This window comes from Ovis canadensis, chromosome 25 (assembly GCF_042477335.2).
Source record: "Ovis canadensis isolate MfBH-ARS-UI-01 breed Bighorn chromosome 25, ARS-UI_OviCan_v2, whole genome shotgun sequence".
NCBI lineage: Eukaryota > Metazoa > Chordata > Mammalia > Artiodactyla > Bovidae > Ovis > Ovis canadensis.
The window spans coordinates 42,255,582-42,277,224 of NC_091269.1; the positions used below are offsets into that span (position 1 = coordinate 42,255,582).

Genomic DNA, 21,643 nt, shown 5'->3' on the forward strand with positions numbered 1-21,643 from the left:
TTCTGGCAAAAAAACAGACAGACATGGATCAATGGAACAGAATAGAGAACCCAGAAACCCACACACCTAGAGTAAATTAATCTTTGATGAAGGAGTCAAGAATATACAGTGGAGAAAAGACAGTCTTTTCAGCAAGTGTTGGGAAAGCTGGATAGCTGCATTTAAACCAATGAAGTTAGAACACTCCCTCACACCATACGCAAAAATCAATTTGAAATGAATTAAAGATTTAAATATAAAACATGACACCATAAAACTCCCATAAGAGAACTTAGGCTAAGCATTCTCTGACATAAATCATAGCAATGTTTTCTTAGGTCAGTCTCCCAAGGCAACAAAATAAAAGCAAATATAAACAAATAGGACCTAATCAAACTTACAAGCTTTTGCACAGCAAAGGAAGCTATAACAAAATGAAAAGACAATCCACAGAATGAGAGAAAATAACATAAGCAATAAAGACAATCCACAGAATTAGAGAAAATAACGTAACCAATAAAGGCTTAATTTCCAAACTATGCAAGCAGCTCATACAGCTCAATATCAAAACAAACAAACAACTGAACCAAAAACCAGGCAGAAGACCTAAATGAACATTTCTCCAAAAAACATATCCAAATAGCCATCAGTCACATGAAAAGATGTTCAACATTACTAAGTATGAAAGAAATGCAGATCAAAACTACAGTGAGGTACCTATACCCATCACCTCTCACCAGTCAGAATGGCCAACATAAAAAGTCTGCAAATAATAGGGGCTTTCTGGTGGTCTAGTGGTTAAGACTCTGTGTTTCCACTGCATGGGGCACAAGTTTGATTCCAGGTCAGGGAAGTTCTGCACGCCACAAGGTACCCAGCCAAAAAAAGTCTACAAATTATAAATGCTAGAGAGGGTGTAGAAAAAAGGGAACCCTCCTACACTGTTGTGGTGATGTAAATTGGTGCAGCCACCATGGAGAAACCACTAGGGAGAACAGCAGGGAGGTGCCTTTAAACATCAAAAGCAGAGTTACCATATGATCCAGCAATCCCACTCCTGGGCATATATCCAGAAAAGATGAAAACTCATTTGAAACACTGCAGCACTACCTACAAAAGCCAAGATGTGGAAGCAACCTAAGAGTCCATATACAGATATAGACACAAACATACATATACATACAGTGGAATATTACTCAGACATAAAAAGAATGAAATAATGCCATTTGTAGTAATGTGGATGGGCCTAGAGATTACCATACTCAATGAAGTAAGTCAAACAAAGAAATGTTATATGATATTACTTACATGTGGAATCTAAAAAAAATTATATGTGAACTCATTTACAAAATAGAAAAAGATCCACAGACATAGGAAAAAACTTATGGTTACTGAAGGGAAAAGGGGGAGGGGAGGGATAAACTAGGATCTTAGGATTAACTACTATATATACAAATGAGTTTCTGGGAACCCTAAACTCTCTCCAGATACAATGCAATATACTCTTTCTTTTCTCCAGCATGCACCAGGACACAACTGGGTATGTCTGCCTCCTCATTCAGCCAGCCAAGAAATCAGATGCTGGATGGTACACGCTGTCAGCCAAGAATGAAGCCGGCATCGTGTCCTGCACCGCCAGGCTGGATATATACGGTAGGTATAATGGCATCGGTTGACCTATGTGATAGGCAGCTTAAAAATCTTTTTTTTTTTTTTATGATTGGTGTAGTATGTTTTCATAAATGAATTAATTGGTTTTTATTTTAGTGCTTACGATATGGATTTTTAAAGTCATTTTATTCTACTCACCTCAGGGCTTTTGTACACTCTTCCATTTCACTATAAGGTTAACCTCCTTCCAAAAGAGGTTTTTTTCTGTACTTCTAATACAGCTACTTCGGAGCATACATGGGCCTGTACTTATGATCACCCAGCATCTTCATGCCATCCCCTTGCTGCCATGGGTCACCCATGGGAACCCCTTCCCCATGCCTGTAATTCCCCAGTCATAACTCCACATGGCAGAATTTTCCAGACCCTATTCATCTGTTAATTCTTCCACAAATATTTATTACTCTCATCTCACAATCAGATTAATAACAGAGAGCTGTCCTGAAAGTGACAATCACTCAGTTGTGTCCAACTCTTTGCAACCCCATGAACTATACAGTCCATGGAATTCTCCAGGCCAGAATACTGGAGTGGGTAGCCTTTTCCTTCTCCAGAGTATCTTCCCAACCCAGGGAAACCCAGGTCTCCCACATTGCGGGTAGATTTTTTACCAGGTGAGCCGCAAGGGAAACTTTCACCCTTAGATAGTCCCAAACACATGAGATTACTGTAATTGTTACTACCCTCCTTTAAATGCCAAAGAAACACACTCAGAGAGGCTAAGTGATTACAGCTTGAAAGTAAATTCAGATTTTTTACATCATTCCTTCGAGTCATGTTTCTAAATATTTAACAAATTAATCTTTACTAATGTATTTGTGTCCTCTACTATTCTCCTCTATAATTTTGACATTAATTGGCATTTTTAAGAAATATTTCTTAACCCAAAAGAGTAATCCTTTTTTTTCTTTAAAAAAAACTAACTGGTTGGGTTAATATTCCTTACTGATTTAACATGATGAACCAGAATAACAAAGAAGAAAAAGTAACTCTGCCTAGAACCTGAGGCCCCTGCTACTCAGGTGCACACCAGATGCCTTCCCCTTTTTTTGGCACCACATAGGAGTCCCGGCCTGCCATTTTCCCTCAATCTAATATTTAGAGGAAATATATAGCTTTCTGGTTATTCTCCCTAATCTGTCAACTTGAAATTCAATTGTGAAGGAAGTTGACTCTAAGGTACTTTCCCCTGGAAGGGTCCGGAGAAAGAGAAGCCACTGATATGTTTCTTAATCTAAGCTAATGCCTTAACCATTTCACCCACTTCACCATGTCGGAAGGAAACGAGAAACTCCTACCAATAAGCCCTGAAACCGATGACACTTGTCCGGATCCTGCTCTTCCGTGGCGGAGCCCCCACTTCAGTTTATCCTGGCTCGCGACTCCCAGACTCCTGTCCTGATTCCACAGCTCGAAAAACGGGAGGCGCTGTTTTGTCAGCCGGGACCCGGGTGTGGGAGAAGGGATGGAGGGCTAAGGCTGAAATCAATCCACTTCACCCCCCACAACCACTTCCTACCTGCCCGAGGAACCGGGACAGTAGGCATCCCTCCTCGCCCGCAAAGGAGGGCTTCTAAGAGTAGCTCCTGTCAGGTTAAGATGCCGAGACAGCTGAGGAAAAGCTAAGAGGCAGAGGGGCCGCGGCGAGGGACTTGACTAGTTCGCGGTTGCTTCACTGAGAACCTGCTCTCTTGTGGAATCGCTATTAAGTTTTGTCCTGTTTTGTAGCTTTCCAAATTTTATTTTAATCAGTTCACCCAGAGGCATTTAGACCCTGAAAAACTAATTTGAAATAATGAAATCAACAAAGAGCCCATTTATAACTGGGAATGCTACCAGCATCCATAATTCCCCAGGACCCAGAGCATCAATGCTTCCCACCTGGCGTTCCCTGTTCGCCACCGCCAGGATCTTGGAAACCTGATGAGAGGGCTGCTTGGTAATTTCTCAGTCAGAGGCAACACCCAGGACTGAGCAGTTTGGATGGATACTTCATTCAGGACATGATCAAGCCTAAAGATCCTGTCTGCTGAAACCAGGATCCCCCTTGGACAGTGTTTAGTGAACATGGAAATTCTAACACATTCTCTTTTGTCCCCCAACCCTTGTTGATTGCATATGTTACTTTTCAATCTTCTGGCTATAACTAACTAGAACATGATTAGGGCAGTAGGTAGGTAAGTAAGAGTGATTAGGATGAGCAGTAAGTACTGGTCAGAGGTCTGGATTCATCTTTTGTCTTCCATTTCCACAGATATCTCATCTCCTCCTTCTGAGGAGCCCTCCCTTGAGAGCCTACAACTCTCTCTACACCCACACTCCACCCCAGCCCCTGTAGATTCCATGCTAGGTCAGTGATGTAGGTCAGGAGATAATTTTAAGATATCACCCTCATCACCCACTCTTCCTTCTTATAGTCCCAGATTTTGCTGGATTAGAATCATGGGGGTTGGTATTATGGAATCAAGAGATCACAAGCCCAATTTCCCTATTCCTAGCAGGACAGGAGAGATTTTATTGATTTTTTTCCCTTTTTTTTTTTTTTTTTACAAATGAGGCATTATACCAAGATCCCACACAAAGTGTTGGCATGAGGACAGAACGCACCCCTGCTGTGTACCTGCTAGACTGTATTCCTTTGATTGTAACACATGATTTGGTCCATTTTCCAGCTCAGTGGCATCACCAGATCCCACCACCCATGACCGTCCGGCCCAGTGGCAGTCGCTATGGATCCCTCACCAGTAAAGGACTTGACATTTTCTCTGCTTTCTCCTCCATGGAAAGCACGATGGTGTATTCCTGCTCTTCTCGGAGTGTAGTGGAGAGTGATGAACTTTAAGAATGTCTGGGTGCCTGCTGTGTAAGGGGGCAGACTGTGGAGGGGGAAGGAGGACAAACCAGATAAGGTGGTTTCCAAGCAACTGGATTTGAGTAAGTTTCCATGCTGCCGGACCTGTGGCAAGGAGAGCTTTGAGTAAGTCAGCTGGGGACTCCTGCAGTCTCAGCTCTGGGAGAGATGGAGGGCTGTACCTTTTAAGATTCCAACAAAATGAGAAGATAATATGGATGAACCAAAGATATAATGCACCTGCTGTTCACTGCTTTGGGAAAAAGTTAGCATACTCCTCTGCCCTCTGCTGTGTTAGGGGTGTTCAAGGCTCTCCTAAGAGCAATGAGGGGCCAGATGCTTGGGCTGAAAGGAGTTAGACAGTAGTGACCTTAGGTATCTTAACTCACCAAACAATACAAAGGGAAAAGGCAAGGGGGTTGGGGGGAGGTGGTGTCCATCACCTTTCACTGATTGCATTCATAGCAGAAGTTTTAGATTCATTAAATCAGCTTCTACCTGGCACTAGGAGACTGTGCTATACAACTCACATACATAGAGAAGCACTTTTGATGTGCTTATCCTGGGTGTATTGAGCCACATGATAAAGTGCCAAAATGTGCCTGAGATACCAAAAAAAATCACTGAATGCTCAATATTGCACAGTGCACTTATTCTAGAGCCAAAATAGGGACTCACCAGCCTGCCTGCACCATTTTCTTTTGAATATGATGGTGAGTGGTTTTTCTCTCTGAATATATATATAGATTCTATAACTAAAGTGCTGTTAATAAACCAACCAGAAGGAGATCTTCTGTGGGGTCACTTTCAAAACTACTAGCTTCAGTTGCCGCTTGCAGAACTATGCAGGCATCATCATCATCTGCCCATAGAATGACGACTCTCCTGTTTCTCCCCTCGCCCCCAAAGTCTGCACATCTATGAAGCAATGAGAAAGGAAAAAATGCAAACAAGGAGAGGAAGTGATGAGAGAATGGTTTTTGTTGTTTCATTTACCTGAGCAAAGCAGTGGTTGTGGAAGGAGAGGTCTTTAATAGTTGTGAACTGCTTTGAAATCATTAGTCAAATTGCATTTTCTATTCAGAAAATACTATGCTAACTGAAGAAGTGGGAGGGAAAAGGAATGTGCCTCTTTATTCTAACTCACTAATTCAGAATTTGCCTCTCCACCTAAGGAATTTTTAGACTTACATTCACTGTGATAGCCCAGTGCCTAGAAGATTGCTTAGCACAAAATAGACCTTTGATAAATATTCATTGGATGAATGAGTTTTACATTAGAGAAATGTACAATGCATGAACCAGTCAAAACATTGCCCTAGGGATGGTCGTCATGGCACAGTCTGCTCCAGATTCATTAGGAAAACGAACTGGAGTATCTGTTACCAACTCCCTGTGCCCAAGTCTTTGGTGTTCTCTGAGCCAGACACCCTCAGCTGGCATCTTACTCAAGTGAACAAATAGTAATTGCTTAGAAAGGCTTGAAATTTCCTTCACTTTAAGGCAAAGATTTCCAGTATAAAAATAAATTCATTCACTCAAAAAATATTTTGTGTGTCTACTCTGTAAAAAATGCTATGCTAGAGATTGTGGGCCACGCACAAATATGATAACACACAGTCCCTGCCTGCAGAAAGCTTAGAATCTAGCGGGAAAGGTAAGATAAAAGGCATGTCAAGTTCTGCTCTTTGGAGCAAAAATCCTTTTGTCAAAGGGGATTTTCTAGGGCTCTTCATCCTACATTTTTCATGACTCTAGAAATCATCTTAATTGTTTTCAGTCTTTATTTCTAAATAAATATCATGGGTTAATCCTTGAGAAAAAAAGATTTCAGCCAGTTATTTAGCAGAATTATTAGGTTCAATTTCCTTTCTTATGTATGTGGGAACAATAGTAAAGGTATAGGCAACTGTAATGATGTAGAACGCATTCCATACAGAATGCATCTTAGAACACATTGTTTCCATATTGGCTTCTATTATCAAATCTCTTTATGACCAAAGAGCATTTTCTAACTGCAGTATTGCTTCTCCACAGTTGGACACCCAACCTCCTCGTCTAGACAGTTCTCCCGTGAGAGGATATAGTCTTCATTTCTGAGTATAGGTCTTAGCTTTCTGAGGATTTTAGGATATATTCTATTTAGCCACTAGATGGCACTGTTGAGCCTAAACTATAACAAGCTTTAAAATTCCTTGAAGAACCTCGAAGCTGTTGACACTTGGGGCCGGATAATTAGTTGTTGTGGGGGACTCCTCTGCTCCCCGTAGGATGTTGAGCAGCGTCCTTGGCTTCTACCCACTGGATGTCAGTAATAGAGCAGCCACTCCCCAAGTTGTGGCCACCTAAAATGTCCTCAGATATTGCCTTGTGTTACCTGGGAGGCAGGATCCCCTTTGTTAAGAACTACTGTGTCGAACAAATCCAAATTCTACTGGAATTCAGTTACAATAAGGAATACTTACATAAGAAATTTCAGTTCTGCTGAGTAACTTTGGACTCAACATATCCAAAATCGATTCGCGGTCTTCCCTTTCATAAACCATTCATCATCCTAGTTTAATTGTGGCACCATCACAGTGAAGTAATCCAGATGGAGTATTTAAGTCATTTTTTGCTTCTATCTAACCAATTGACAAGTCATATTAACTCTAACTCTTATTATTTCTTTTATATTCAGGCCTTCCTCTTGTCCCCCTTGTGGTTCCCAGCTCAGACTTTCATTACTTTCTTAATTTCCCTCAATACTTCTGACTTTAACCATAATGAGGCTTCTAAGTGGTCTTCCTGCCTCTAGTCCTGCTTTTTATCCCCACTCAAGTCTAGCCCCGATCTCAGCATCAGATCATTCTTCTAAAGCATTGTTTTATTTGGGCTTCCCAGGTGGCTCAGTGGTAAAGAATCTAATAGCCAATGCAGGAGACACAGGTTCGATCCCTGGGTCAGGAAGATCCCCTGGAGAAGGGAATGGCAACCCCTGCCAGTATTCTTGCCTGGGAAATCCCATGGACAAAGGAGTCTGGTGGGCCGCATCGCATGGGGTCACAAAGAGTTGGACACAACTTGGCACACACTGCTTCATTCATATCATTCCTCTAATTTTCGAACCCTAAGTGATTCCCTGGAGCCAACCCAGGCCAGCTGTTCTGCCCACGCTGTTCAAGCCTTGCTCCAATGTGGTCCCAAAGCTTTTCATCCATTACTCAGAAAACACACCCAGGGCACCAGTAAAATTAACGCAGGCCCCTGCTTTCTGCCCATGTGGCTCTTTTCTGCCTCCACCTGGAATACTCTCCCCAATCCCTATCTATGAAAATCTTACCTATTGCTTAAAGGCCATCTCAAAGGCTACTTTACTGCTTCTATGAAATATTTTCCTGGTGTTCCCCCAACCACCCCAGTAAAATACAGCTGATTTTATTTGAAATCTTACAGCAACTTTCTTGAGTCTGGAAAAAGAGATTGTTTTGTACAGAACTTTGTATAAAACCCAGCTTCTATATACCTGCCTGTCTCTCCCCTTGCACTAGCCCAGTCTTGCCTGCACTAGATTTTAGCTACTTGTTGGTATGGACTGTGTCAAAAGTTTGCCATGGCAAAATGTTGCCTTATACAGAGTAGGCACTTAATAAATATTTATTGATCTAAATTGAACTTTAAAATTCTATGTAAGTCACTATGTTTCTATATAAAATGAAGTGAGTCTACATCAGTGGTTCTTAACCTTGACTGCATATTAGAATTTCCTGGGGAGCTTTTAAAAATCCCAAAATGTCCTTCCCTGGAGGTCCAGTGGCTAAGACTCTGAGCTCCAAATGTAAGCAGCAGGGGTTTGATCCCTGGTCAGGGGAACTAGATCCCACAAGTCTCAACTAACACCCAGTGCAGTCAAATACATAAATATTTGAAAAAATAAATCCCAATATCCAAGCCACAACCCCAATCAGTAAGTCATAAGTTCTGGGGTTCTGGCATAGGAATCAGTATTTTTAAAGCTTCCCAGGTGATTCCAGTGAGCAAGTGAGATTGAGAAGAGTCATTTTATTATCATGGTTTGATCACAGAACTTACCCTAGAAGGTCGGAAGGGATGCAAATAGCATAGGCTATGGTGTTGGTGTCAGTGAAGAATGTACTTCCTCCCTTTTGCACGTGCAATGCCTGCCTGGAAAGCAGAAGTAAACATGTACTTTGGCCTCGTTAGCCCCTACCATCTTGCACTACACTCGTTGCACACGTAGCATTCATGAAGCCCTGAATCTGCAAAAATGGAGCAGGGAAAGAGGGAAAGTTGGGACAATTCTTCTGGCCCTTTCTCCAAAAAGCCATGCAGACCCCATAAGCTCCCTTCTAACCAAACAAGTGAAGGACTTTTCATAACTTGGTGAGTCATGGAAATGGGAATCAGAAGGAAAATGGAGAAAGAAAACACACCATTAAACCTGAACTGCCAAGCAACTAATAAAAAAGACTACTTCCTCCTCCATTTTTGTGTCCATGATACGTCCAAGTCGCACTATCTATGGACCTTTCTACGTCTATCCCCCATTCTATTTTTCTCCAAGATGCCCTGTGTCCCCTGTTCTAAATACCCTAGGCTGTAACCCACCCCTCCTTTCCCCTTTCCCAGCATGTTTCGTGCTCCACAATGACCTAATTGCTGCCCCCATGTATCTTGGCTTGGTGTTCAAAAGAAATCAATCCAAACTGAACAAATCTTGAATGCCTGAGGGTCTTTTAAATTCATGGGGGTGCTGCACCTTTAAAAGCAGTTGCTTTCTTACTCCCAGCAACTTCTAATATTAATAGAAATGCTGGCAAAAGGAAAAAAGTCAGGTTGGGAGGGGAGGTCTTAAAAACTGAATCCGACACCCAAATTATTCTGGTTGATCACAGACTCCTGTCCTCTTCCTCCCCACAACACTCCCAAAAAAACCTGTCTGTGAGTATGTGGGCTATGTATAATTTGGTTGTAAACTCAAAGGCAAATTTACTGATAATGACCTTTATTCAAGGTCTCTTCCCAGGTAACCTGGACTCAAAGCGTTTCCACCGATGGTCGAGTTGAAAATCACTGTGCCTCACCAGGAGGATGAACAGTTACTTAGATTGCAATAGAGCTTGTTGAAGTCCTTTTCACCACTAATTGACTTGCCTTGTTTTAAGTGGATCAATATTTCAGAAAGTTAATTACTGAAGCATTGCTGGAAGAATGCCTAGCATCTTCTAAAGTTTGACAATGCAGTGGTCATCAGTATGCTAAAAAAAAAGTTGCTACTACCATGTTTTTTAAAAATCTGTGCGATGCAAAAAAAAATGCATATTTGTAAAAATATGTTTGCCTCTTTTTTCTGTCTAATTATATTAGTTAGCATACTTGGTGTTGTAGAACCATAAACATGCTGGGGTTTTTTGTTAATATGTAAATAATGGCCACTTCAAATGCAATAGCCTTGAAATTGCAAGAAATAGAGAAAGAACTCACTTTTTAATCCTCTGAGAATTGTGCCATAAATGCTGAGAGTAAACATAAAGAAAATAGCTGTACTGTAGAGGCATATTCGCTAATTTGCTAGAAGATTAAACATACAAGTGAGTAGAAAATGTTCCCCTAATAATAAAAATTAAAATATTTCAACATTATTTGACAATAAATATTTGAAGGTTGAAATACATAAATATTTTTCTTTAAAATGCAGAAAACAGTGCTAGTTTCCAGGTTTATCAATTGTTTTTTAATGATTAAGCTGATTTTTTAATATATAAATATTCAATACTTAAAAGTGATTTTTAAAAATTATTCAATTGTATAAATTATTCAAATTGAAAAAATTACCACATATGCTATAACCTGGTCAGACATCCCTAGAGGAACAGAAAGGTAACTGGGTTTTAGTTTTCCTAAAACATCCAACAAACCCAATAAATCTCTCATAGAATGTTTTTTACTTTCTAAGATAAAAATTCATTCTACCTTCTAACTGAAGATGTGAAAGATGGGGTGGGGGAGTTGACCAGTTTCAACTGGAAATTAATGGAGTTATAAGTATAGTTTTCTTACAATAAGTACTTTAGTTCCCACTAAGAAAATGAATGATTTTCACATAGTATGGTAAGAAAGAATTGTTTGATGTTCCAAAATTCCAAATAACTTGATATTTCTACACGGATTCAGTGAGTTACCTGCAAACTGGAGGCTGATTCTTGTAATTTCTCCATAATTAGTGGTGCAAGAATCCAGTGAACTATGTTCTAGTACTGCCCATAGCAGTCACTACCAAAAGATTACTAAATGTATGTGCACACAGTATAAACAATTTCACTGTGTATTTTAAGGAGAGTTAAAGTCCTGAAATAATTCCAATGAAATAATTTGAGTGCAACTGTATTTTTTTTAATGCTCACTGGTAAACTAACTTTTACTTACTATTGTTTTTAGAGATACTGTATCCTCTTTTCTGATTAAATTTCACTTATTTTTTCCAAGTTTTAGCATTTTTCATGATCTACTCTCCTCTCTCATCACCTTCTTGTCAAGATAAAAATCTGTAAAATATTTAATAGCATCCAGAGAGCGCCTTATTTCTAGGAATTCTCAGGGGAATTCCAAGGGAATTTTAAGCATTCAGATGAATTTCAGACATGTTTTCTAACTTTTCTATAACTCTGGATTTTGTTTCTTTATTTGTAAAATAAAATATTTGAGCCTTTCCCAGGATGAAGGGTAGGATAAATAAATATTTATGAAGAGTTTACTGCACAGACCCTTTTAAAAAGTGTTAGCAGGGGCTTCTTCATGCCAAAGAAAACGGTAAGAATATTTTTCTCCAAAGTAAGTAGCTGATTTATTTTAAAAGTTCACATTTCTTCCCTGTCCCACTATGTCATGTTTCCTTAGAAGGGTACTACACTATGGGGGAATTTCCTCTTCCAAGATTCTATGCAGTTGAAAAAAAATCTGGAGAAAAATCAAATAAATTCAAGAAGTATCCTAGCTGCTTTCTACAGGTAGATTCAAGGGAAATTAATTTCAACATAGCCTAAGGGAACTCTGACTCCTGCATCTATGACTGAAGCTAGTGGAAATAATGGGTGCACAGTGCACAGAGAAACAGCAAGAGAGTCCCTGTATTCCCTTCTGGCTCAAGTAGTTCAGGAAAACTCTGTTACACCATTCTAGGCTCTAATGAAGAAACGTTCCATACTAGCATGTCATTGGCCTTATGTTAAATGAATCAGCCTGAGGATAACAGATAGATGAAGTGAAGTTGCTCAGTCGTGTCCGACTCTTTGCAACCCCATGGACTGAGGAGTCTACTATGCCTCTCTGTCCATTGGATTTTCCAGGCAAGAGTACTGGAGTGGGTTGCCATTTCCTTCTCCAGAGGATCTTCCTGACCCAGGGATTGAACCCAGGTCTCCCGCACTGTAGGCTGACGCTTTACTGTCTGAGCCACCAGGGAAGTCCAACAGATAGATAAGGACCCTCAAAAACGAGCATAACCTTTGGTCTCTGTTTTCAAATTCTTAGCTACATCAAGCCCCAAACTTAACCCTCATGGTTCATTGTAACCATGAGGACTGACAAAGGATGTACTCTATGTGAGTGCACATATACACACAAACAAACATACACACCCACAGCTGACAATTCAATCATGGTCAAGTGACACATCTTATCTTTTCCTTTCTCTTCCTGTATGACTTCTTTTAACCTAAAAATACACCAGGCCCCAGAAGGCTCACAAACATGCCATGCTTCCATCTCAGGAAGCTTGAGTCAACTTAATTTCTAAAGGACTTTTTTGGTTATTGAAATCTTAATGGAAAAACTATTAAACATTTTGAAATGTGTGAACTATATAAACTGTATATTTTGCCTCTATTACTAGGAAGCAATGACTGGATCTTGGCTTGTATTCCTTTCCTCTGCATCATGCATGCTGGGTATTCTTTGAAACTGAAAACCAGTGTTCACTTAAGCCAAAATGTTTGTGAGCATTTACTGTCTTTTTCCAGAAAGTATATGGTACTATACCTTGGTAGACCACATCGTCTCCATGACATCAGTTGCTGTTTTCTAGTTGTGCTTTCTTGAAGATTTGCTGGGGATTGTGTTTTGCTTGGAAACTTTGCAATTAGAAAACAAAGAAAAATTAAAAACCAGTATTTCATTCAACCTAGATGGTACCAGTATTTAATTCAAACTGGATGTTTTAAAAACCAATTTAGAGGATGTGATGGACTGTTTCTTTATTCATTAAATAAAATTTTATTTATTCTCAGTTAGTTATTGGGCTTGTTTTGGGTTGTGCTTTGGTTCCAGTCTTTGTATGTGAGATGGGTAAGTTCTTCCTCTCGGTTTTCTTTCAGCTTGGGTATTTTGAGGGACCCGCTGCCAGTTTGAAATAGCAATCCAAAAGTCCTGTGTTCATTCAATAAAACACTCATTAAGCTTGCACCTTCTAGTATATTCATGACCAGAGAAGGGAATGGGTATACATGTGAAAAAGTTGGTCACATAATTATGTGCTTTAAAATTTCTTTTACCCACAGGTAGCAAAAAGAGATATCTTTAGTGAAACCTAACCAGAGAGCAGAGCCAAAATGAGTCCAAAACAACACTTTGCTTTTACTATAAGAAGACCAAAATTAAGTGAACTGAGCTTTAACTGTTGAATCCTGCAGCCACAACCCAAATACATCCCATCTGGCTCATATCCAGTGGAAATTTTAGACCTTCATTAATATAAAGGTCACCTCATTAACTAAGAAATTGGCTGTAGCTGGATGTTAAGAAAGCCTAATCCTTCTTAAGATCTATAAATGCAAAGAATGCTACATCAATATAACCAGTTTTGAGTAATGAGTTTAATGGTGTCATAGTACATATTGTTTTATTAAGCAATTCTCAACCCCATTAGCCAGTTAGACTCACTGGGAGAATATTGAAAAAAAAAAAAAAATCTAGGCCTCACCTCAGAACAGTTAAATCAGTTCTTGAACTGGGGACCCGAGAATTGGTATATTTTTTAAGATTCCCAACGAGATTCTAATGAGCAGGCTGGGATGAGAACCACTAGCTTGGATGGCCCTCCCCATCTTGATAGCCCTGTTCATTTGTATATGGTTCTTCAAGACTTCTGACCCTGGTGTCTGGCCTCAACTTGTAGCTAGCACCTAGGGAAAGCCCATATGAAATAACTAATGGAACTCAAATGATACCTGGGAGTGGGTCTTCTTTTATTATTTAATGTCTCTCTTAGGAGCTTTTATGGCACATATCACTGATACTTCGCTGTTGAAGCATTCAGCTAAACCCTGTTTAGAGCCACTTACTGATTAGTACATGTATGTTCTTGACTGCCTACTCAAGGACAAAGATGATGCTCGGTAAGCCAGGGTATAAATAGATGCTTGATAATATATGGTGATTTATTGAGGAAAAGGGTCATGGATAAAAAAATATTTTTAAATTTCAGTATGTTCTGTTATCAAACTACAAAGAACATAGATTTTCAAAGGTGAGACAATATAGTAAATTGTAGCAGCTAGGACATCCCTAGTGGCTCAATGGTAAAGAATCCGCCTGTCAGTTCAGGAGACACAGATTCAGTCCCTGGGCTGAGAAGCTCCCCTGGAAGAGGAAATGGCAACCTACTTCAGAATTCTTGCCTGGGAAATTCCATGGACAGAGGAGCCTGGTGGGTTACAGTCCATGAGACCACAAAAGAGTCAGACACAACTTAGCAACTAAACAGCAAGAGCAACTTTTAGGTTGCTTAGTAATTTAAATTCTATTATGTATAATAATATATGAACTTTAAGTTCAAAAATATTTTACATTTGTTTTATCCAAGCTCCTAATCCATAAGCCACAATAGCTTCCTCAACATACAGTTTGAAGTTTTACCAAAGATTGCATTTGATCACTGAGACCCATTTACTTTTCCTTTAACTGTCTTTTCAGGGAAAAAAAAAAAATAGTACATCAAGTACTAGGAAAGCTAAGGAATTTGGTAAGATCTAAGTTGTTTCCAGAGATTTCCAACAGAAATGAGCCACTAAAGCATAATAGTTAACAGATTCCCACTCTTGGGGATGGGGGAAAAGAGGCATAGGATTAGAATCACATTTTAATTAAATCATTTGATTTCATTTCATTTCCTGTTAACAACCAAAAAAGACATACTTATTGCATGTTTATCTCTGGGCTAGAAGCCACAGAGATAAAATGAAAAGTACAGTTCTCTTTTGCAAGGTATTTATAGTCCAGAGAGAGGAAAGTGCACCCTATGTAACAAAAGGACAAACAATCAATACATCTGTGAGACTTTCTCTGATTAACATATTTTATTTTAGCGCTGATTTTATTCATTCTATAAACCACAAACTTACTGGGGCTCCTAATGAAGCAATTTAAGTCTACATAAGTAGACTACTGTGCTCAAATAGGATGGCAGATGCTCTGAACCTTGCCAGAGCCCAAGTACTCACTGCAGAGTGGAGTATGACCAGAAAGAGGTCTGGACATCATCCCTTCTAGATATGTGTTGTCTTCTGGGACTACTGTGTCTTCTAAGAGCTGTTGAAGTCAAGAGGTTAAACAGTTTATTCTCTAATTTGCACTGAGGAAGCAAAATCCTGAGCACACCTTAGTTCCTTATTTACAGGTATCAGAAGGTAGGGGAAAAACTCTGGTGTCCAGTGGTTTAGACTCTCAGCTTCCACTGCAGGGGGCACAGGGTCCATCCCTATTCAGGGGATTAAAGTCCCACATGGAGGCACACAACCAAAAAAACATTAGATAAGAAGGAAAGAGAAATTCAGTATTAGACTGTCAGAATTTCTAGCAATACACTTGTGATTTTGTAAATTTTAGATGACAGCCTGGGGAAGATACTGCCATTCATTACAAACCAAAAGGAATTTGATAATCAGGGATAACTAACAAAATTTTAATGAAGACTCTAGAAAAATTGCAAATGGTGGCTGTGCCTGATATTAGGGGTTGAAACCCAGAATATTATAAAAAGGGTTTGGGAAATGTCATTGTTTTATTAACTTGTGACAAGTTCCAAAGGCACAGATAGCTTAAAAGTCTTGCTTTTTCCAATTATTAGCAAGACATTCACCGAAAAGCATGCAGTCTGTTGACCAAGTTATTCTTTACCTTAAAGGCTTGGCTTATTCATCCAATGCTTAAGCAAACTTATAAAAGTAATTCAAACCAATACAACGTGTATTACATTACTGCTTCTTTGATTAGCCTTGGTGGTAGTGAAGCCCTTATTGCTCAACTGGTACTAATTAAAAGTAAATCACTTCCAAAAGCCAAATATACATATATTCAACACATATATGAGCAAATATATATATTTGAGTACTTGTAAGGAATCAGTAGTTAGCAACTGGCTTAATAAGGAAAATAAAAGATTAAGGAACTGTGTATCTAGCTGTTTAAAAATTGAATATTATTTCAATTAATTTAGTCTTTTTAAAAACCATGAAAAATATATCTATTTCCAAGTTGATAGAGAAAACTTTCAAATTAATTACTTGTATGCTCATCAGCTTGTCTTTTTTTGATGATTACAAAACAGCACTTTGCCAATTGCTGGGGTTAGATGTAAATACATCTTTACTCAGGTAAGCACTCAGCGTCACCACCCCCCAAACACATAGCCCTTTAGTGCCATCAGAAAACTAGCAGGGCACCTCGCATGAAAAGCAAACCCAAGTTTTTAATTCTATTTTACAAAATGTATATTACAATAATGTATACACAATTTTAAAAAACACAGAGCACTCACACCCATATATTCTACCAAAGAAAAAAGAAAAAAGTCTACTTCATGCATGCACATACAATACACTAAGCGTAAACGCATTTACAAGACAGGAAGGCAGCTCTGTATTCAGCATACACAGGTAAGAGATACTTCACCCCAACAGGACAAACTTACTAAGTTTAAGGAAGTGAGGACTACACCTGCAATATAACCCAATTCTATTTTTTCTTACATTGTTTTCCCTCCAAGTCGCCCAGAAAGGGGGGAGGGAGCATTATTTTCAGCAATCAAAGCTATTCCAAGATGCATTAATGAAATCTACAACATAATAAGAAGGAAAAGAGAAAAGCAATAAAAGCATTGCGTCCCTAGGACTAGAGATGAGAAAAGTAACCCGGAAATTTCCTAATTTTATTCTAAGAATGTGTCCATCCTATGCCACCGAGTGGGGAAGGCTACGGCTCCACAGCGCGGATCACTGGGCGTCTCATTCCGGCCGGGCCGCACGACCTAACTGGCCATCTGGAAGGGCTCAGGCTGGAAGCCGAAGAGCCTTTGGCCGTAGGGCTCGGTCTCTGCCGGCAGCTTCGCGCCTGCAAACGGAAGGTAGTGGTCTCGGCCGAAGTGCTCACAGTGGAGATTGACCCAGTCCCGCTCCGAGCCGAAGCGCTCAGCCTCGGCCAGAATGCGGGTCAGAGCCATGATGTAGCTCAGCGCCATCTGCAGGGTCTCGTACTTGGACAACTTTTTATCCTGGCCCCACTGGGGCACCACCCTGCGCAAGCGGTCGAAGGCCGTATTGAGCCCCTGCATGCGGCGGCGCTCGCGCGCGTTTGCAGCTAGGCGCCTGCGCGCCGCGCTCTCCAGCCGCCCGGCCCCCGCGCACGTGCCCGCGCACTCGGCACCACCCGCGCAAGGGGGCGCGGCACGCGCTCCCGCCGCCGTATTGCAGGGCTTGCAGGACTTCATTCCCCGCCGGCAGGAGGGAGGCGCCGAACTCTCGGGTCCTTTCACGACTTGTGCGTGGCTGATGTATGAACCCGCTCTGCAATTTGGCTCTTCCTAGCAAATAAGTCATGCACAAAGCAACTACGTGGAATGGAAGTTTACAGTGGGGAGTGCGGGGTTCCGCCTTGTGTCCTATTGGATAACCAGATAGATGTCTCTTCACTTGCCAAAATTTAGAGGAAATTGAGAGGTAAAAGAGAAAGTCATTTTCCCAATGTTAAGTTGCAAAAGAGAAGGGAACTTTCCTGCAGCAGAATTGGTGTGGCTGGTTCGAGAAAGGTCTTTTCAGTTCTCTGGGAAAACCGGAGACTTCTGGAAGACAAAATCTTTTCCGAAGCTCAGATAGGAAAGGAGCGCTTCTTCCGCAGTAGCTGTGGGAGAGTGCTGGATCAATCTTTGAAGGAGGAGAATTTATAGCAGAGGGCTGAAGGAGGGAACAGGTGGTGGCAGGTGGGCGGGCGTCCCTCGGCTTCCATCTCAGCACCTTCCTACCCTGGGAACCGCAGGGGGGAAGGGGGACGACGCACAGCAAAATCCTGACATCACCCGCTTCGTCTGTTGGAAGTTTCTCCAAAGCTATGTCCAGCATTAACTAACACACCATCTGGAGTGGCCGGGCTGTCCCCAAAAGAATAACAGGGTGGGGGTGGGGGAGAATTTGGTTCATCTTTTCCCATATCAGTGTGCAGCTTACAGATCAAAAATTGAACCATGGTTTTTAAATGATTAGAAATCACGTTTGTGATTATGTTGGTCTTGTGTGAATATGTTGGTCTTGGAATTGTAATATATATAGACGTTCAGTGATAGAAAATTTTGCTTTGTCAAGATGTGTGGCAATTTTTCACAATGCTGACTGAATATATTCTCATTTTATTTTAGTTATTAACTAAGTTGGGACAAACTAGCAGGTCATAACATTATTTCAGACATGGAATTTTACTGTGCAAATAATTTGGCTGTTTTCTGAAGAATAATTTAGTATAGCATATCAAAAGATATTGATGTGCTCACAGACACAGAAAACAAACTTGTGGTTACCAAAGGGGATGTGGAGGGTGATAAGTTAGGAGTTTGGAATTAACATATACACACTACTATATATAAAACAGACAAATAACAAGGAACTACTGTATAGCACAGGGAACTTACAATAATCTAAGTGGAAAAGAATCTGAAAAAGAATGTATATATACAAATATATATGAACTGAATTACTTTGCTTTACACCTAAAACTAACACATTATAAATTAACTATACTTCAATCAAAAATGGTTTAAAAAACAGGTTAACATATATGTAAAAATGTATATTATTTTACTATATAATTGGATTGCATGAGTTTGGATACTTAGGCAAATTCAGAATTTATACCACATTCCCCCAACACAGGTTTATAATATTTTGGGGATGTATAGTGAGATGATAATTATTTCATTTGACTTTTAAATCTAATAAAACTAATCGTGATGCACATACATGTGCAAAATGGAAACATCTAAGTAGTTTGTGAAGTGTTTTTGTTTTTTTTTTGCCCATGCTGTGTGGCATGTGGGATCTTAGTTCCCCAACCAGGGATGGACCAGGGATCAAACCCATGCCCCCCTGCAGTGGAAGCGCAGAGTCTTAACCACTGGAACTCCAGGGAATCTGATTTGTGAGGTTTTAAAAAACAATTCCTAATGGAAGACTTTTTCCCCCACCTCCTGAAGTTGTAAGTATCTCATACTACTTCCCTGTTTCAGTTGTATCAGCTGTCCTCAGAAACAATAATGAAACATGATTTCCGCTCTTGCTAATGAGGAGCTGATTTGTAGAGAAACTGCTAACTTGATTCTCTTATCTCAGCTTCTTTCTAGCTCTTAAGAAGAGTCAAATGGCAAATAAACCAGTTCCAAATAGATTCAAGCCAGAATCATTTCTGAATTCTTTAGGAAGACCAAGTATGTTCTTTCTCCTTTTGAGATATGGATTATATTGGCATTATTCTCATTTATTTTTGTTTAATCAAATTATTAACAAGTTCCCACAAATCAGGAGTCTTTTAACTGTGTCTTCTCTTACCATTGCTTGAGACTAAAACCCCATTGTGACTGCCCTGACTCCAAGTCTTGTCTTCCCATAAATAGTTAATTAATCCCCAGCTGAAGCAATGACAATGAAATGAAGCTGAGTAACATGAAGACAATAGAATTCAATTGAACATTAATGATCTGCAACATGACAGATGTTGAACACAGACTTTTGCATGGAGCCACTCAGCTCCATTACTCTGATTCTTAACAGTCTTGGTCAGGAATAGCACTCCTATGACAGGAAGGACTGTGTTTAGTCATCAAAATGTCAAATACAATTCTTCGAGTTTTTATGGAAATCAGCCCAACTAATGCTATTATTTCTCATGTTCATTTATCTCATCCTTCCTCCAAGGAGCCTTCTCTATGCTACTCTTAGGAACTTTTCCCTAAAAAAACACTGTTTTGGACACTACTGACCAAAATGTTAATGAGATGTATGGTTTTGCAGGCCATGTATTCAGGGTTGGTGATATAATTGCCTGTGCACCGAGAGAATTGTAAACACAACTTGAAGAAAAAAAAAAACGAAGTCTGGCAGCATGCACACAGCACAGCTATGCTGGAATATAAACTAACAGATAAGTGACATGAAATTGATCCAATAATAGCATTGCTGTAACAAAGGGCAGTAGAAAGTATACAGTCATTTATTTTTCAAATGTATTTTGAATTTATTAGTACTACAAAGATGCTTCTGGGGAAAAAGAATTCTACCGTCAGTAAATTTGGGAAACACGTTTGCTATCACCTGCTTAGAGAGTCATAAGCAAAATTGCTATAGTAAAATTTCTGAGCAGTCCTGGGGCAAAGAAACTTTCTGACTCGAGTTTCCTAAACCTTCTTGAACACAGAACCCTTCTTTCTACAAAGTTCTGTTAACAAAGTTCCTCGGAATACACGTTTCCAAATCTCCTCTAATACCTTCCATTTATTTTATAGAGGACTGAAATCCAGAGACTAAATAATAGGTGCAAAAGATGCTGAGCAACCTAACAACTGAATTAAAACAAGAAGTCACATCTCCTGTAGCCTCCGATTTCAGAGGTTTTAAACCTAAAATCACTTAGTGCAAGCCCCTCAGCTTATATTGGGGCAGTTGAAATCCACTAATGCTTTCCCAAAGTTGGCAGTCACTAGTAAAAGTTTCAGGAATAGAATTAGAAATTTTGTGCTTAAAGGATGGTGTCATTTATTTCATAACACTGGTATCTAGCACAGTGCCTAGAAAATAACAAGTAATAAGCAACCCAGGCTGAATGGTTGAAAAAAAGTTAATTAAATGATAGTTAGATAGATGCTAATCAGAATGAGTGCATTCCTAGTGAAAATAACTCTGACAAATAATTTACATTTCCTTACTTTGTAAAGATCACACACTAGATCCACATTTTAAATGCAGAATTGATTCTTTCTTATCAAAAAACACATCCTTAGCCATTTAAGCCAAAAGAACATGCATGTCAGACTAATATCTACTGTGTTTCTATACTGAGGGCATGATCTTACCAGGTGAATTGGCAGTTACTATATGTCTAGAGTTGGCCCGAAATCAAAACTGGCAGATGGAGATGAGACAGAGGGGATGATAGGAAGAGCTTATACCAGTAGGAGTAGAAAGCTAGGAGAAACATTGTTTTAAAAGTAAAAGATCAATGACTAGAAATTATCGTATAAAACCCATAGAATAGGTTAAAGGATAAACATCCTTTGAAGTGAAGTGAAGTCGCTCAGGGTCCTCCGTCCATGGGATTTTCCAAGCAAGAGTGCTGGAGTGGATTGCCTTTTCCTTCTCCAGGGGACTTTCCTGACCCAGGAAGCGAACCCGGGTCTCCTGCATTTTGGGCAGACGCTTTACCGCTTTACCGTGGGAGCCATCAGGGAAGCCCAAACATTCTTTTATTACCCAAAATTATGTTTAATTTTTTAAATAAACTCTTCAAAGAGACATGTAATTTAAAAAAAGAGAGAAGAACACTTTTTCATTCTGAATTTGCGAGCAAAATAAGGAAAATGAGGAATAGGGCTTCCTTCTGGAGAGAGTGGCAACTGGGGGACTTTGAGGCCCTGAAAAACTTCAGAGATGAGCCAGAAAAAGCTTAACGGATGGTGCAGTTGTGGTCCACTTATATTTCAAAAAAAGATCAGAAGTGCAAGGTCTTCAAAATTCTTGTAATTTTGTAAAGTGATTATCAAGGGGGGGAAAGCCTGCAAAAGGATTTATATGTTTAGAGAAAGGAAAGGAGAGGCAAAGATTTGCATCTCTG

General features: G+C 39.8%; 2 protein-coding genes across 2 annotated transcripts in view; one reads left to right on the forward strand and one right to left on the reverse strand.

Annotated features, from left to right (window-relative positions):
* MYPN (myopalladin) overlaps positions 1-12,789 on the forward strand; it is a 93,316-nt gene extending 80,527 nt beyond the window's left edge. Inside the window, exons 19-21 of the mRNA XM_069571807.1 lie at positions 1,499-1,632; positions 4,323-7,429; positions 11,904-12,789. Coding sequence (XP_069427908.1) covers positions 1,499-1,632; positions 4,323-4,492 — 304 coding nt within the window. The 3' untranslated portion in view covers positions 4,493-7,429; positions 11,904-12,789. The remainder of the gene's footprint in view (positions 1-1,498; positions 1,633-4,322; positions 7,430-11,903) is intronic.
* A 2,057-nt stretch (positions 12,790-14,846) lies between these two features.
* On the reverse strand, positions 14,847-17,352 carry ATOH7 (atonal bHLH transcription factor 7). The gene has a single exon (XM_069571824.1). The coding sequence runs from the start codon at positions 17,259-17,261 to the stop codon at positions 16,803-16,805; it is 459 nt and encodes a 152-aa protein (XP_069427925.1). The 5' UTR covers positions 17,262-17,352; the 3' UTR covers positions 14,847-16,802.
* Between the last annotated feature and the right edge of the window lie 4,291 nt (positions 17,353-21,643).